General features: G+C 39.0%; 1 protein-coding gene across 1 annotated transcript; it reads right to left on the bottom strand.

The window, feature by feature from the left end:
* Nucleotides 1-12,288: 12,288 nt before the first annotated feature.
* LOC115926493 (tripartite motif-containing protein 59-like) lies at nt 12,289-14,112 on the bottom strand. Its single transcript, XM_030991249.1, has 2 exons — nt 14,048-14,112; nt 12,289-12,775 (listed from the first exon to the last, which is right to left on the bottom strand). Exon 2 carries the CDS (start codon nt 12,763-12,765, stop codon nt 12,289-12,291), a length of 477 nt encoding a protein of 158 aa, XP_030847109.1. The 5' UTR covers nt 12,766-12,775; nt 14,048-14,112.
* Nucleotides 14,113-17,992: the final 3,880 nt, after the last annotated feature.

Below are 17,992 nucleotides of genomic sequence, written 5' to 3'. Positions count from 1 at the left end.
GTTTGCTGTCACTGATTGAGAGAGCTAGGGGTATTACCCGAAATGACTTTGAGAATATGACTATGGCGACTGCATCTCCCCCCTTTTTTTTTACTTACAATATTCCCTATTATAACCTGCATTTCTTTTTATTGGTCGGCAATCAGTCAGGAGGGGCTATAACCGCCCTTGCCCCTTCTTCAAATTAGCTAGTGATGAGGTATGTATATTGAATACAATTGTATATACATGCATTGGCTTCAAGAATGCACACCACCAGAGACTGTTAACTTGACGAAAACAAAAGATGATATCAAAAATATTGCTCACTAAGTATTAGAATATAGGAGGCGATATTCTAGAAAGAGAGACGCCCCCCCCCCCATGGTAGATTTAGTATGCCCATGAATCTACCATCTTGACTAAGTCTAGAAGATCTCCTAACAACAGCACGTGGATAGAATGGTATCATGACGTCAAGTGTGTCGATTTGTATCCGTGGTTGGGGGGATGATAGGTGCCAAAATATTTTCGGCAATGGATCAAAGCAACCAAGAGGTAGAAGCGTGTGGCAAGTTGCACCCCCTCCCAAGCGCGTAGCCAGAATTTCATTTTTTTTTTTTTTTTTTTGGGGGGGGGGGGGGGGGCGGTAGTGAGCACGCGAAACGTGCGAAGCGAGCTCCCTAGGGGGTTGGGTGCAGGGAGCAGGAGTTCCCCCTTCACCTGCAAAGCGCGGAAGCTTTGACGTTTCACTAAATTATTAGAGAAAGAAGACGATTCGTTGGACCGTTCTCGACTCTTAATCCTTGTTTGAATAAAGTTCCCCTTCTCCGCGCGTAGCGCGGAAGCTCTGACGTTTCATAAGATTAATAAAGAAAGAAGAAGGTTCGATGTACCATTCTCGACTCTAAATCCTTGTTTGAATCAAGTTCCCCTTCCTCTGCGCTGACATTTCATTAGATTATTAAAGAAAGAAGAAGATTTGATGTACCATTCTCGACTCTTAATCCTTAATATTTGAATCATGTTCCCTTTCCTCCGTGCGTAGCGCGGATCTCTGACGTTTCATTAGATTATTAAAGAAAGAAGGCGATTCGATGTACCATTCTCGACTCTTAATCCTTGTCTGAATTTATTTTTGTCCATTCCTGCGCGAGCGCGGAAGCTTTCACATTTTATTACATTATTAGAGAAAGAAGACGATTTGTTGTATCGTGTTCTTCATTATTTCACTTTCCCCCCTACCGCGCGAAGCGCAGAAGCTATGACCTTTCAATAAATTATTACTCTTATTCCTTGTCTGTATTCATTTTTTGCCCATCCCGCCGCGAAGCGCAGAAGCTTTACCGTTTCATTAAATTATTAGAGAAGGAAGACGATTTGTTGTATCGTGTCCTTCATGAATTCAGTTCCCCCCCCCCCTACCGCGCGAAGCGCGGAAGCTTTGACGTTTCAATAAATTATTACTCTTATTCCTTGTCTGTATTCATTTTTCGCCCATCCCGCGCGAGGCGCAGAAGCTTTACCGTTTCATTAAATTATTAGAGAAGGAAGAAGATTCGTTGTATCGTGTCCTTGTCTGAATTCAGTTTCCCCCCTCCCGCGCGAAGCGCGGAAGCATTGACGTTTCATTTGATTATTACTCTTAATCCACGTCTGAAATCATTTTCGACCATCCCGCACTATACGCGCGGAAGCTTTCACGTTTAATTAAATTATTAGTAAAATAAGACGATTTGTTGTATCGTGTACTTTGACGTTTCATTTGCGTCTGAAATCATTTTCTCCCAGCCCACGCGTAGCGCGAAAGCTTTTACGTTTCATTAAATTATTAGTAAAAGAAGACAATTCGTTGTATCGTGTACTTTGACGTTTCATTTAATTATAACTCTTAATCCTAGTCTGAATTCAGTTGCCCCGCGGAAGCTTTGCCCTTTTCACTAAATTATTAGAGAAAGAAGACGATTCGTTGTTCTGTTCTCTATATTAATTCATAATTCAGTTTCCCCACATGATGTACGTATGGAGTGGTGCGTAGCATGTTATCTCCCGGCAGTGCTTGTCGCAATAGCTTCTCGAAAGGAATTGTATACTACTGTTAGTGTTGACGGTCACTAATTAGGCCCATCAGTGACTATACAAAATATATGCTCTTCTTGGCTATTTGGGAATGTGTCAGTTTGCAACAGAAATGGAGAAACGCGAATCACTTGTATGAAATTGAAAATAAGTCATATTTGGATTTTATTGGGGGGGGGGGGGGGGGGGGGGCTAGCGCTCCAAGCCCCCCCCCCCACCAGTACGCCAGTGACATAGGCCTACATCAGTTATTTAATAAAACAAAAATAAGTAGTGACATGATTGGGGAAGTTGCTTTGCCAGGCGGACAGTTAACATAGAAAACAGCTGAGACAACAGTGATATAACAGTCCTTCCGATAAAATATGAAAAAACCTCATTTTGACGATTGGTTTTACGATACTTTTGCAAAATACATCAAAAATAAATAGGTCGGCTTTAGAGAAATTGTAGGAAGCAGAGATTATCATGAAAACGTGGCATTTCCTCTAATTATTCTGGGTAAAATGTAAAAACTAGTTTGAATAATCGAACAGTGATCTGAAATGCATTGTAGAAAATGAAGGAAAAATATTGTTTGTATAAAATGGCAATACTTATAGAGTCTACTACTATAATAATTATCTCCTACTGTAAAATATTATTTTAGTCCACAATTAAATTGTGTCTACAAATCTACAACACCTATACAAATACAAGTCTACATATGCAAAGTCATCATCAACAACCAAATCTTGAAAGATAACAGCATCCGAAGTATATTGAAAGAAAGATTATTTTTAGAAAGGTTCAATCATTCAAATTTATCAACATGATCTAGGAAAAAACACTTCTGAAACAATCACGAAAACTCAAATTCACCTAGTTCAAGATATCACTGATTACACTGAATGTTATATACATTTTATGAAGTCACAGAAAAACCAGACCTGTTGAAAGTTTTTTGAAAAAGGGGCTAGTTAAGGGTCTGTTTTTTAACGAAATATTATGTAACTCTTAAAGGTAAAGACCAGTTATGGTCATGCGATTGCATTGTGAAAGAAACGTTGTGGAATCGATCAGAAAAGGTTGATCATCTAGCATCTAGCATCTGCAAGGTTCTGGAATCATCAAAATGATAAGAAATTTGGCCTATTCTTCGTAAAGTTACAAGCACTATACACAGAAAGATTTATATGGGACTATCCTATATCTCTCACAGACCATGAGAGAAACAAATTTACCAAATATATGAATTAGTAGGCGGTTTCCCGGCAATTTTTTTATCATCATGTATTAGTCAAAACATATTTTTTCACATGATTGGTAATGAGAGCTTCCATTTCATTTTTTGAAATTGGGGCGTTTCCAATACTGGTCTTTACCTTTAAGTTTTCAGCGTGCCTCTTTATACCCGAAGAAAATAGGCCCGGTGGCACACATCGCACCCCATCCACTTTCCTACGGGCCTGTAGACAGTGGTATCATACAGTGCAAGTAAGGAGGAGTCATCCATTATTTTCAGTGGAATATATAGAGTCTATCAGGAGTGCAGAAAGCGATCTCTCCTGATCGGTACTGCTGGAGATAGTACCACTCTCTCTCGGGCTTCTCAATCTGGTAATCAATGACGAGGTTCTGGACATGCTTCAGCTCGTTAGTGTACTCATCAATGCTGACCAAAACCCCCATCGTGTTTCAACGCAGCTATCAGGATTGTATTCCCTTGAGACACCGCAGGAAATAGATCATGACCTGATTTCGTTAATTTATATTTTACAACACCTTGTTTGTTAATCAATCGTATAGTTTTACCAAATACGGTGATCATGTCATCATTATAACTACTAATCTGCCAAGGTCCATAACCATCACATGGTATCTCCCTGATCGCCTTCCCACCTGCTGGTGAGAATACCTGGATCTTCTTGGCTTTCCTGTAGCTAACATATATCTGATCATTACTGTCTACAGTGAGGGCAGGATATCCACCTTCATCGTTACTCAGAGTCTCAAACTTTACATTTAACTTTGTGTACTCTGGTGTGTACAGTGTAATATTGTTTGAGCCATCAAGTATAACATACCGATCATTAGAGAGAAACCCTACTTCACGAATCTTAACATTCTTGAGAACTTTCTGCTGGTGCTGACCATCAGCAGAGAAGCTCTCCACGCCACGTGTGTTACATCCCACTGCCATCCTACCGTCTGGTGTACTAACCATGGCATTCATGCTTTTATTAGTAGGCAAAGCGATTTCCTTTGCAACTGCATTTACGATCTTACCAAGACCTAGCTCGTCCATTCCAACGTTTCTCATGAAACTGACACTTTTTCCTTTCTTGCTCGATTCCCTCGGCTGCTTGTAGTCAGGATCTTTTTGTTTCAAGGCCTCTTGTAAGTCTTGACAAAGAGTGTCGTGTGCAGCTAAAGCATCCATATCTAACGGTATCTTTGTCCTATTGGTTACCACCTCAGCTATTGTGGTCAAGTGAGTGATGTGCTCCTCAGCCGATTTCTTCATTTTGTCCAGTTCCTTCTCTACTCCTTCGGTCCTTCCCTTGACTTCACCAACAAGGATTTCTTTCTTTTCTGTCAAATGCCGGACTGATTCTTCATATGCTTTGTTAATATCATCTGTACACTGCTTCTGAACATTGCTCACACGCTCCTTCTGTTCATCAATGAAATCAACGTATTTCTGAAAGCAAGAGCGTTTCTTGTCCGCCTTGGATTTGAGGTCCTCGACATTCTTCATATGGCGGCTTTCAAAAACAGCTGCCTCGATGACCGATGTCCTTCGTCTTTATGCTCCATGACAACACACCCGAAGCAAGCAAATCTCCTGCAATCGGAACAGAAGCACTCCTCATCCTCTTTGGGGTGTTTCCTACATTTACGATATCTACGTACTAACACCTTCCCTGATAAGATCTCACTCATGGCTAAAACCTCGTGACTGATGAAACCTGGCCACTGAGAGTGTGTGTTGTAGCACGTGTTACAGAGATACGTGCCACATTCTTGACAGTAGACAACAGCTTGGGGTTTTTCCTCGGATTTACAATTCGTGCAAAACTGATATTGATTCTCCACGTCCTCTATGAGAGACTTCAAAGCTAGATTTGCCTGTAATTTGCTGACATCTTGGTTTGGGATCTGGGTTTTAGCTCTGCAGACAGGGCATCGGAGCACAGGGCCCCTTCACCTCTGATGATTGCCCTATTCAAAACTGAGAGGTGCTCTTTTTACTTTGACAACTTCCCCTTTTTTCCTTTGTAAGAAGTGCCCCTTCTTCTTTTAATAACTACCCCTTTTTTAAACTCGGATGAGCGCACCTTTTATTTTAACATGTGCCCCTCTTATTTTCTAATAAGTGCCCCATTTCCCATTTTCGTAAACGCCTCCTTTCATCACTGGTGAGTGCCTCTTTTCAAGTGAAAAAATGTCTCATTTTCACCTCTTATAATTATCCTTTGTACTTATACACGTGCTCCTTTTCTTTTCTAATAAGTGTATTATCCCTTTCGATAATTGTCCCCTTTTCATGTAATCATTAAACGTGCCCCTTATTTAAAGCGACTAAGAGCAGTTTTCCCCAAAGTTCGCTCGCTGCGCTCGCTCGCATTTAAAGATTATATAATTATGTTACTTATCAAAGGTCTTTTCAGTCTTCCGTTATGAGAATGTGCTTATAACCCCATCACGATTGGCTTTTTCCCTCTGTATAAGATGTAATTTTTCGCACTGCGACCTCACAGATCTTTAAAAATTTTCTCGCTCGCTTCGCTCGCTCGTAAATGCATATTCAGACATCACACCAAACTGTAAAGATTTATGCTTAAGCGATATCTTGTATGATGTATGAAGAGAAACAAATATTGAAATCATCCCTGATAATGTAATCACAATGTAGGGGTATATACCAATGTCTAAAAGTTGTATATTTCGCTTTGAGATTTCCCGCTGTAGGTGCCCCTTTTCCAGAAAGTGCCTTTTTTTGTTGGTGCCCCCCCCCCACTTTGAAAGTCGCTCGGCCGCCCCTGTCAATGTAGAATGAAAATGTCGAAACATTTTACCAAATTTCTACTCGGAATTGACGCTGACATTTTAATTCACTCACCTCTTTTTCTGGAACTATACTTATCGGCCTAGGTGTTATATGAAATCAGTGAACATGTACATTTATACTCTTTGTCTTTACGATGTAATGGCGCGCCGATCATTAGTATGTATGTGCTTATTGTGCTTAGTTTATAAATCTATTTAGGTATTGGGAAATCCCAGCAACCTTTGACAGACAACTTGGTTGAGGGTTAACCCTAATAGGGCCGGGCTATTTGAAGTCTTAGTAGGGCCGGGGGGGGGGGGGCCATTATGGCCCCCCCTTAAGATCTCGGCCGCGAAGCGGCCGATCGCCGCGAAAATTTGCACGCATGTCAAGTGAAGTGTAAAGAATAATATGATAATTTCAATTTTTGAAAAATTCACTCATTTGCATATTTATGGTAATTTATGCAAATAAAGTCATAAAAATCACATTTTTACCCATAAATCATATATTATTCATATTTAAGCATTTTTTTCACTAGATATGTTCATTAGACCATTCTGAATAATAATACGACAAAAAATTTGGAAGAGCCAGCTTATTTCTTATGTTATCCCTTGTTTTGATAATTTCTTATGTATTTCATGTTTTTTTAACTTATGTATTTCATTGTTTTTGTTGTTTTATTTCATCTTTTACTACAATTCAACTATTTTGACTCCCAAAACAATCACCTAAACTTTAATCAAGACCCAATAACTCATGTTTGATCTGTTTTAGGAAAATGACTTTGCCATACGTTTTGTACACAAATCACGAAAATGAGCGATTTTGAGGCTGACATGCAAGGACAAAAGGTCACGTGACCTTGTAACCGTAGGTCCGATTTTCAAAAAAATTATTTTAAAAGTTGCGCAAGGCTTGAAAGAAAAAAGTCAGCGAGCGGCGGGGCGCCATCCATATGCGTTCTCGAGCAATCAGAAAAATTATGGAGGGGGGGGGGCCATAATGGCCCCCCCCGGCCTTATTAGGGTTAATTCGTCCAGTGAAATGATCGCCCAATAAGAACTCGATCTCATTTTCTCAAACGTCTATGGGGCAAATATATGCCTGTGTCAAAATTGAATTCTATTTCTACCCCCCCCCCTTTACAAAAATTACATTTGCCAAAGTCTCACGGATATGTCCCCCTTCGAGATTACAGTTGGATTGTTGAAGATGGCGCTAAACATTCTAAACATTTATTATAGTTCGATTACCTGAGGATCAATTGAACCTATGTAGTATGTTGGTTACCAGGTAACAAATAACAATGGACTGAGCACTACCAATAATATATTTCCGGAATCCCTAAATGGACCGAGTATGATCATCACTAGGTCAATGGACCGTCCATTATTGTAAGAAATAACCTGGAACCCTAACAAAAAGAATAAAGGCTTGTTCAGATATGGCCCGGTAATGTATTTTTTCATTTACACACAAGCGATTAATTTATGACAATTGAAACCGCTCGCGAATAGTGAGCTATAGGGGTGATGACTACTTGTGATATGCATGAAATTTGCCTTTCTTCCTCAGAAAATTGTGTTCTTAAAAAAGAATTATGACAAAGGAAAAATTGCTATCAACATAGCACATGATTTCTGCTATTCAAAGTTAAAGTTACTACACTGTCGCTCATAAAAGTGGAATATTTTTATTTCATCCCAATTTATGGAATTATTTTTAAAATAATTAAAAAATAATCTAAGATCTAAATAATAGTATACATTCTCAGATTTTATTGAATAATAATTTGTCAAAGTGTGTTATGCGTGACCGCTAAAGCATTTGTATGCTACTATGCTTATCAACTAGGGGACCTATGCCCTTAGGTCATAAATGACAGTAATGAGGATTAATGCCCCACAAAAGGGCACTAATATAGCACATCGACACGGTCTTGATCCTGGGGCCTCACAGTTACGAGGCCATCGCTTTGTCACTAAACCATGACTGTACGCAGCGGGGGCTAGGGTAGGGGGCAGTTTCCATAAATAAAACAAAAAACAGAAAATGCAATAAGTTTTCAATAATTTATTGCATTTTATCCCGGTCCCCAACATAAACAAATCTTCTGTGTGCCCATGCCTTGAGCCAAAATGCATGGCCGTCCAGAGGATTTTTTTTATATTGGGGACCGGAGTAAAATGCAATGAATTATTGAAAGATTACTCGAAGTGTCGATTTTCTGGATTTTTTAAATAATGGAACATATATTTATTCACGATGGGATAAGTAAAATTTACAATTTTTTTTAAAAGAACATATGGCTATATGCCACCATAAGTGAGAAAATAGTATTATTTTATTTTGTGTAGACAACTTTTACAGCTCTACGCATTATACATCAAGACCAAATTAAACAATAAGAAAGCTATTGATTTCGAATGTCATTTTACATTGTCTGTTTTCGATATCTATAATCTACCCCCATACCCCCTAATATGTCTGCTTCAATTAAGACCAACTTTTTACGAAGGGGTGCCGATTAGGTGCCAAAAGTCCCCCCCCCTTACTTCGGATAAGTGCCCCTCTTACTTCGACACGTGTCCCTTTTGCTTTCTGATCCCTTCCCTTCTTGCATAATCTTTCTTATAAATGCCCCTTTTCCACCTTTGATAACTGAATCTATCTAAATATGATAGGTTCCCCCTTTTACTTTTTAATAAGTGCATGTTCTCTTCTAAGAAGTGCCCTTTTTCAGCTCTGGTGAATGTCCCATATTAGGTATAAGAAATTCCTCTTTTTAGTATCCCTTTCACTTTTTCGGGTGCCCCTTTTCCTATTTAATAAGTGCCCCTGTTTTGAGTAGCTTCCCAAGGGAGAAATTCAGATATTATTTATACTTTTATGCATGAAATATATTCTATTTATTTCAAACGTTCTCCATTTTGTTTCTCTCATTTCTTTTGATTTGAAATATGGAATTATTAGTAAGGTTTGATTGTACTTAAATGCGACTCTCTTGAACAAAAGCTCTTTCAACTGTGCGATATATGAAATAGATGTAAAACTCAGACTGAATTCGATGTGAATCTTAATTTATTTCGTAATCAAAATAAAAGTTTTTACAATACCTCGTAAAAGTTTTAGTGTCTAACGTATTGCTTTAGGAGAAAGGTTCAAATCCGTGCTAAATTTTGAGAAAGATTTAATAACAGCTCAATCACAGTAGACATTATTCCTGCATAAGAAACCAGAGTACACATCTATATAGTACAGTGTTACAACTATATGTTGCACAGTACAAGCTCCTTCTAGCGTAAAAACTGCTACCCCTTTTATACACACTTGCACACCCCCCTCCCCTGCAAACTGCAAATAATCCCGTAGACTACACATATTTCATATTATGTTTTGTAAATACATGTCATCAACACAAATAATAATTTGTACTATATAGAATGTCGTATCAATAACTATCATCAATAAATATTCATCATTTCAATTAAAGAATAACATACAAACGTATGCATGAAATAATACATTAATTGCTACACAAAATAATAGAATACATGATATACATCGGTACACAAATATCGAAATTGCTTGGTACAAGGGGTAGGTAGCAACCAGAAAGGAAGTGACCTTCATAAGTGGCCGACCTAAAGAAGATATAATTAACAGTTAAATACGTTTACCAGATTTGAATGACATGACAAAACACAATATTCCTACCACAAAAAATACACATCACTGTGCGTGATATTATAAAAAAGATCATGGAAAAGAAAAAAAAGTTCAAATTAAATTAATAACTAAATTACAACATCCCTACCACAAAAAATACAAATCACCGTTCGCGATATTATAAGTCTATCAACAATATATTAAGGACAGAAACTGAAAAAATTGAAACACAGATAAAAGGAAATATCTCCAAAAAGTGAATAAATGAATCGGGTATTTAGTTCTATGTCATTTCTCCTACTTACTTTGCCAGACGGAAATTAAACATAGAAAACAGACAACAAAGATATCACAGTCCTTCAGATAAAATATTAAAAAGCCTTATTTTGACGATTGGTTTTACAATACTTTTGCGAAATACATAAAAATAAAAAGGTCGATTTTTGAAACTCTTGAACTCTTCGTACACAAGTAGAGACATAAAGAAGTAGTAATTTTATGAAAACGTTTCCTCTTACGATTCTGGGTAAAATGTAAAAACTAGTTTGAATAATCGGACAGTGATCTGAAAAGGATTGTAGAAAATAAAGGAAAATTAGTCATTGTATTAAAAGCCAATACATATAGAGTCTATTACTATGATGATTATCTCCTACTGTAAAAACAATCTTTTAGTCCACAATTATATTGTGTCTACATCATTTACAACAGCTATAAAAAAAAAATATCAAATTCACAATGTAGATACATCATCAACAACCAAATCTTGAAAGATAAAAACATCCGTATATCAAAAGAAAGTTTACTTTTTAAAAAGTTTCAATTATTAAAATTGATCTGACATGATTTAGGAAAATAATTTCTGAAACAGTCTCTAAAACTCAAATTCACATAGTTTGTGATATAACTGACTCCATTTGATGTTATAAACCTTTACACTTTATAAAGTCACAGAAACACCAGGCCTGTTGGATGTTTTTGAAAAAAATAGCCGGGCATGGGTCTGTTTTTTAACGAAATATTATGTTACTCTCAATTTTTCAGCGTGCTTGTTTAAACCAGAAAAAATAGGTCCATTCGGACACATCGCACCCCCCCCCCACTTCTTTCTATGGGTCTGAAGACAGTGGTATCATACAGTGCAACAAGTAAGGATGAGGCATTCATTATTTTCAGTGGAATATATAGAGTCTATCAGAAGTGCAGAAAGCGATCTCTCCTGATCGGTACTGCTGGAGATAGTACCACTGTCGCTCAGGCTTCTCAATCTTGTAATCAGTGACGAGGTTCTGGATATGCTTCAGCTCAGTGTACTCATCAATGCTGACCAGACCTACATCGTGATTCAACGAGGCTATCAGGATTGTATTCCCTTGAGACACAGCAGCAAATAACTGATTCCCTAATCTCGTTAATTCATATTTTACAATACCTTGTTTGTCAATCAATCGTATTGTAGAAGGAAATCTGGTGATCAGGTAATCATTATAACTAGTAATCTGCTCAGGTTCATACCCATCGCATGGTATCTTCCTGATCGCCTTCCCACCTGCTGGTGAGAATACCTGGATCCTCTTGGCTTTCCTGTAGCTAACATAGATCTGGTCATTACCGTCTACAGTGAGCTTAGAGATTCCACCTTCATCTTTACTCAGAGTCTCAAACATTACATTCAACTTTGAGTACTCTAATGTGTACAGTGTGATATTGTTTGAGCAATCAAGTATAACATACCGATCATCAGAGAGGAACCCTACTCCATTAATAGGGACATCCTTGAAAACTTTATGCTGGTGATGACCATCAGCAGAGAAGATCACGACTCCACCTGCGTAACATGCCACTGCCATCCTACCGTCTGGTGTACCAACCATGGCATTCATGCTATTCTTAGTAGGCAAAGCGATGTTCCTTGCAACTGCATTTACGATCTTACCAAGAGCTAGCTCGTCCGTGCCAACGTTCCTCTTAAAACTGACACTTGTTTCTTTCTTGCTCGAATGCCTTGGCTGTTTGTAGTCGGGATCTTCTTGTTTCAAGGCCTCCTGTAAGTCTTGACATAAAGTGTCGTGAGCAGCCAAAGCATCCATATCTGATGGTACCTTTGTCCTATTGATTACCACTTCAGCTAAGGTGGTAAAGTGAGTGTGATATACTCCACAACCGATTTCTTCATTTCATCCATTTCTTTCTCTACTTCTTCGGTCCTACCCTTGACTTCACCAATGAGGGTTTCCTTCTTCTTTGTCAACTGCCGGACCGATTCCTCATATGCTTTGTTGATATCATCTGTACACTGCTTCTGAACATTACTCACACGCTCCTTCTGTTCATCAATGAAATCAACGAATTTCTGAAAGCAAGAACGTTTCTCATCTGCCTTGGATTTGAGGTCATCGATACTCTTCATATGGCTGCTTTCATAAACAGCTGCCTCAATGACCCCATGTCCTTCCTTTGTATGTTCCATGACAACACATCTGAAGCAGGCAAATCTCCTGCAGTCGGAACAGAAGCACTCCTCATCCTCTTTGGGGTGTTCCTGCATTTACGGTATCTATACGTACTGACACCTTACCTGATACGATCTCACTCATGGGTAAGACCTCATGACTGATGAAGTCTTGCCACTGAGAGTGGTTGTTATGGCAAGTGAAACATAGATACTTGCCACAGTCTTGACAGTAGACAGCAGCTTGCGGCTTGTCCTCGGATTTACAATTCGAGCAAAACTGACGATGATTCTTCACGTCCTCTATGAGCGACTTCAAAGCTAGACTTGCCGGTAATTTGCTGACATCTCGGTTTGGGACCTGGGTTTCAGCTCTGCAGACAGGGCATCGGAGCATCTGGTCGTTACCATGGCATTCCAAGAGGTTGTCCAGACAGGCCTTGCAGTAGGTGTGAGAACAAGACAGGATCTTGGGATCGGTGAAGGTATCCAGACATACAGGACACTCGAGACTCTGAGCAATGACATTCTTTAATGCATCAGCCATGATTCGAATTCTACAGGAATACGAAATTAAAGAAAAATGAAGAAAAAAAAATTATTGAAAAAGTTGAAGCCCATGGTTAATGGTAAACCGTGAGAATCGAAACAAACAAAATTGACATGAGTCTCAAAAATGTAGTTTACTATTTACATTTTAGCACTTGATTTTCATTGGAAAAATAATCATTACATTATCCCTCATTAATATGAAACCAAGTATCATATATTGACGATGATTTCATACAGGGGAGGTGTGAATTTAAACTCAGATCTTCCTATATCTGCACATCCGACGCAAAATACTTGCTTCGGAATCTTATACCAAGAGTATCAAACGTGTGCTATTCACCTGTCTCGAGTATTCATCTGTGTACCTTTAATTAATAGCGCATAACACCAAGATTTACAAATTTCTTGAAATTTGAACGACAAAAAAATTACGTTCCATGATCTGCCTTCAGATATGATGTAAATAAACATACCGTATTCTTAACATGAAGTCTAGGCTTTTAACAACTCTAAAACTTAGTAGGCAACATTGTGTACTAATTTTAAAGCTGATGAAGTATCAAAAGCAGTACTATAAACATGTACTTTTGCACACAGGAATATACTATAAAAAAATCATCATGATTGTACAGAGGAAATTATATGGCTCTGGTTTGGCAGAATCGTTACCTGAAATATTAGCTACGTTTAATAAGAATCGCATATTACCTGAAATATTTCATATGTGTATTCATATATCTACATAACATGTAAAAATAATGATTCATGACAACTTTGTAATTCAAACCACAATAACATACCAAAATCGTCAAATTTTTTCCACAGGACAAACGAACGCTGAGCAGTTATACTTATGAATGATATCAATATTATCAGAAGTTTTCTAACGCGACAAACATTACTTCCGGGTTCAAGATCAAGGACATTAAACTGTTGTGGTCTGGTTTCAAAGCTCTGTTTTGTTCCGTTTTATTTTGTAGCCTGTTTTTTCATTGTTTACTAAACTGATATCATTTTCTTAACACCCGTCATTCTCATCTTAGTCTTGGTTCAGTCGCTCTTCATTTATCACCTCAGAGAGATATAGACCCAGACCTAACTACTTCAGTCTAAGGAAAATAATAATTTTACAAACCAGATGCAAAAGAAGTCTCAAAAATGTCTGGGAGTTGGCGTATATAAATGTCATGAATATACGAAAATGTAAACCAAAATATTGCAAAAATTCACTGCATTTCTTTTGGAAATTACATACATGTACATTTTAATTTACTCACGTCTTTTCCCGTCAGTACATATCGGTCTAGGTGTTATACGAAATCAGTAAACATGTATACTCTCTGCCTTTACAACATAGTGGTGCACTGATCATACGTGGTACTATGTACATGTATGTATTTAGCTTGACATTCTAATTTTAGTAATTGGGAATTCCCAGTAACCTTTGACAGACAACTAGATTGAAATCGCCCAATAAAATCTCGATCGTGTAGTAGTTTGTCAAGCGTCTGTCGGGCCGACATATTCCCGTGCCAAACTTGAATTCTATTTCTGTTACCCCATCCCCCATTACAAAAACATTGTCAAGTAAAGTTCGAATTTTTTGCTAAAAGTCTTGTAGAACGGTGTTCCTTCGAGATTACAGTTGGAAACAGTGGCGGAATTGGCAAAAATTTTTTTTTTTTTTTTTGGGGGGGGGGGGGGGGGGGGGGGAGGCCAAACAAAATCCGCATCACCACAATTTTTACCAGTGAGGGGGGTGGGGGCTAATTTTTTACGATCAGGTTGAGCTAAGCGAGCGGGGTTTTAGGGATTTGATTATGGTCAATTTAGCATATTTTGCTACCTTATTCACGGTGACACTGGCAGGTCACTAGTTAACGTGGGGTCCAGGGGCCGAGGGCCTGAGCCCATGAGGCTCAGGAGTTTCAGGCATTTAATAATGGTCAGATGAGCATATGTTGATACCTTATTTGTGACACTGGCAGGTCACTGATCTTTCTTTATTACTTTCTTTCTATTTCTTTATAACATAAACGCACAATAAAGCAATATTTACAAAAAAAGTGAGAACAAATCCCGGAAAATCATGTCATTTCAGCAACATGTGTAAATCACTGGTTAGAAATGAACCCACCCCACCCCCTTCCATCAGTACGCAGCGGTTGGAATGTTAGAGATGGCGCTATATATACATGCAAAACAGTGCCATTGATTAAGAGAGTTTGGCCAACCCGGTTTGAGTTGGACACAAGATGGCGACTACTTCTTTGTTGGGCAAGCACAAAACAAAAGAACATACGGCATGTTGTGACCCAGTGAAACCAAGTTGGCCCAACTCTGTGTATAGATGGCTCTGATGCAAAACACATCTGGCCGGACAGCTAGAGAGAAGTAAAGAAGATATTCGATCTTAGAACTTTACCTTTACTGGTCTAACCAATTTGTCGATCTAGTTGGGAAAGCTAAAAAGTTGTTCGATTTATTATATTTTCAGGTTATGTAGGGGCTATTTCGCCTTTATTGCTGAGGCCTACAAGTCGTGGGGTAGAGGGGGCAGTGCCTCCCTTCCCTCGTATTTTTAAATTGCAAATGACATATTCGGCACGCGTAACTGTCACCCGATTATGACAGGTGCGTAATATTCAAACAGCCTACTATCCTATTTATATCTTTATTTCTGATTTTGTCCTGGTAAAACAACAAAAAATGACTGCAATTTAATTATATTCAAAGATTCATAGGGGGGGGGGGGGGGGTGTGTCATAAAGACTAAGATCGACTACAAGTTGGACTTATTTATGGCAGGCCATTTTTGTCACTGTTTGCTCTCACCTTTCTGATCTTTAGATGATGTTTTTCTTTGTTTTTCTAAATGTACTTTTAGTCAGAGGCGCGGTAATCGGAAATACACCCGTTTTACTTTGAAAAGTGCCCTTTTCCTTTGTAGTAAATTCCCCTTTCCCTTTTTAATAAGTGCCCTGTTTTAGGTGCAAGAAGTACTCCCTTTTTACTTCAGATAAATCCCCTTTTACAGTGACACGTGTCATGTTTGCTTTCTGATAAGTACACCTTACCTTTTGTATAACCTTTTCGAGCGATAATCCATGATGCAAATTATTCGTGAAAGAAAGGCGTGATCTTTGAAACCTGGTGAAAGTTCTCTTCTTCGTGGTAGTCAAGCAGGAGGATGGGAGGAACGAGTGAAGATGAATGTACCTACAGGATCAAGCTTCTCCGAGTTGGCGACTCGAATGAAAGGTTGGTTAATTTTAATTGTGCCTCTTTCTTCATTCCTTTATTTTCCTTATTCTCTCTATTTCTCTTTTTTTTCACGCTATTTCTTGTTCTGATATATTTCTTTTATCTATTTGTTTGATCTGATGCTTGTATCCTGAAGTTTCTCGCTTTCCCCAAACCTGGTGCGATCAGCTTGCGAAACTTCGGTGACGACAGAACCTCGCCGTTACCGGCTTCTACGTGCTCGATGTGAACGGTGCTGCCCTTGATTGTCAAATCCAGTTTGTTGATGAGGTCCATCCCGAGGAGTGCTCATCCTTACGACGTACAATGTAGCATCGGCTTGACGAGTGCCTACTTTGACGGACGTGTGCAGTACGTGCACCAAGTACCGGGATGTCAGCTTGAGAGTTGTCGGATAACTTTATACTCTAGTTGGCTGAATGGCTTCTTTGATAAGATGCCTCTCGAGGACGGTCTGTGGGTTGATGGACACACTCGATCTAGTATCGACGGTCATGTCTATGTCCACTCTTCCAGCGAGCTGAACTCTGCATTTGACTGAACTTGTAGGCTCTCAGTTTACTGTCAAGACTTTACTTGCAACGTCTTGAACTTTCACCGACCAGTAGAGGCCTATCAACTAGGACGAAAGTCATCACATATCCTTCCAGCACGGGAGGGGTAAAACATCTCAGCTTACTGTGATCCATATATATTTCATCTTGAATTCACTATTTCTGTGCCTTATGTGGTTTGCTGTCACTGATTGAGGGAGCTAGGGGATATTACCCGAAATTACTTTGAGAATAATATGACCATGGCGACTGCATCTCCCCTTTTATTTTGTCAGAAGGGGCGGATCCAGCCGGCGGCAGGGGAGGGGGCCACAGAGGGGGCCCAATTCTTGAGAGAATAGTTTAAGGCGAAACAGCCAGCCGGTGAATATTTGTAGGGGGAGGGTAAGGAGCACGAATTTGAAAAATCGCACCCCCCCCTTGAGCGCCAGGGGAGGGGGGCCCCTCTTTAAAAAAAAGATAAAATTAACGTGTTTTAAACTGTATTTTTTCCCAGGGGAGGACCCCCCTGGATCCGCCACTGGATGAGGCATGATGTAGTAATTATTAACTAAAATTTGTAAAGATGTATTGGCTTCAAGAATGTACCATCAGAGACTGTTCCTTGAAGAAGAAAAGAAGACCTTAAAAATACTGCTAAAATTGGAATCTGTAAGGTGATATTTTAAAAAGAGACGACCCCAAACGCCCGCTCCCCCATGCCTATGCCCATGAATCTACCACCTTGACTCATTAATTCTGAACTACAGCACAAATGGGTAGAATGGTATCATGACCTTAACATGAATGCTGCCTAAGAAAAGCTACAAAGTGCCTGTAAATAGTGACGTCATCATTTTGCGGAGTGAAAATTAGTGGCACGCGTATCGAGAAAAGACCGTCGGCGAACAATTTTATCATCAATTCCATTTGCGATTCAGTTCAGACGGGCGGATTACGATTCTTCCACCGTGGCCTTCAGATGCCGTCTTTGTGTCATCTCCCTTTTGATGTTGTTTTCTTCCGATGGTACTTATCTGCAAGCTAGCCAAAGACAGTTGGTATTCTAAGAGAGACATATCAAACCCGATTAGCATACACTCAGCAAGAAAATCTTGGCCTGCATCATAGGGAGACAAATTGTGCATCAATACTGTAGAGCATGTAACCATGGTAATGAGAATGGTGAATACTTCTTTTTTTTCTCGCCATTCATTGTCAGGATATATCCCTTTAGGATTATTATATGGAATTATATATATTCTGAAAGGGGCAAGGAAAGGTTTTCTCGTACAATCGGCCCACAGCATCCGCCAATGTGCCCCGATATTACATGCTATTAAGGTAAGAACTCAAGAGGATTATGTTTAAAAGAAAATGTTTGCATTAAAATTCAATTACATTCATAGTAATCAATCTCTCTTG

Source organism: Strongylocentrotus purpuratus, unplaced genomic scaffold (assembly GCF_000002235.5).
Source record: "Strongylocentrotus purpuratus isolate Spur 01 unplaced genomic scaffold, Spur_5.0 spur5_scaffold_2, whole genome shotgun sequence".
NCBI lineage: Eukaryota > Metazoa > Echinodermata > Echinoidea > Camarodonta > Strongylocentrotidae > Strongylocentrotus > Strongylocentrotus purpuratus.
Note: the sequence above shows the minus strand (reverse complement) of the source record. Positions and strands in the feature narration are given on the sequence as shown.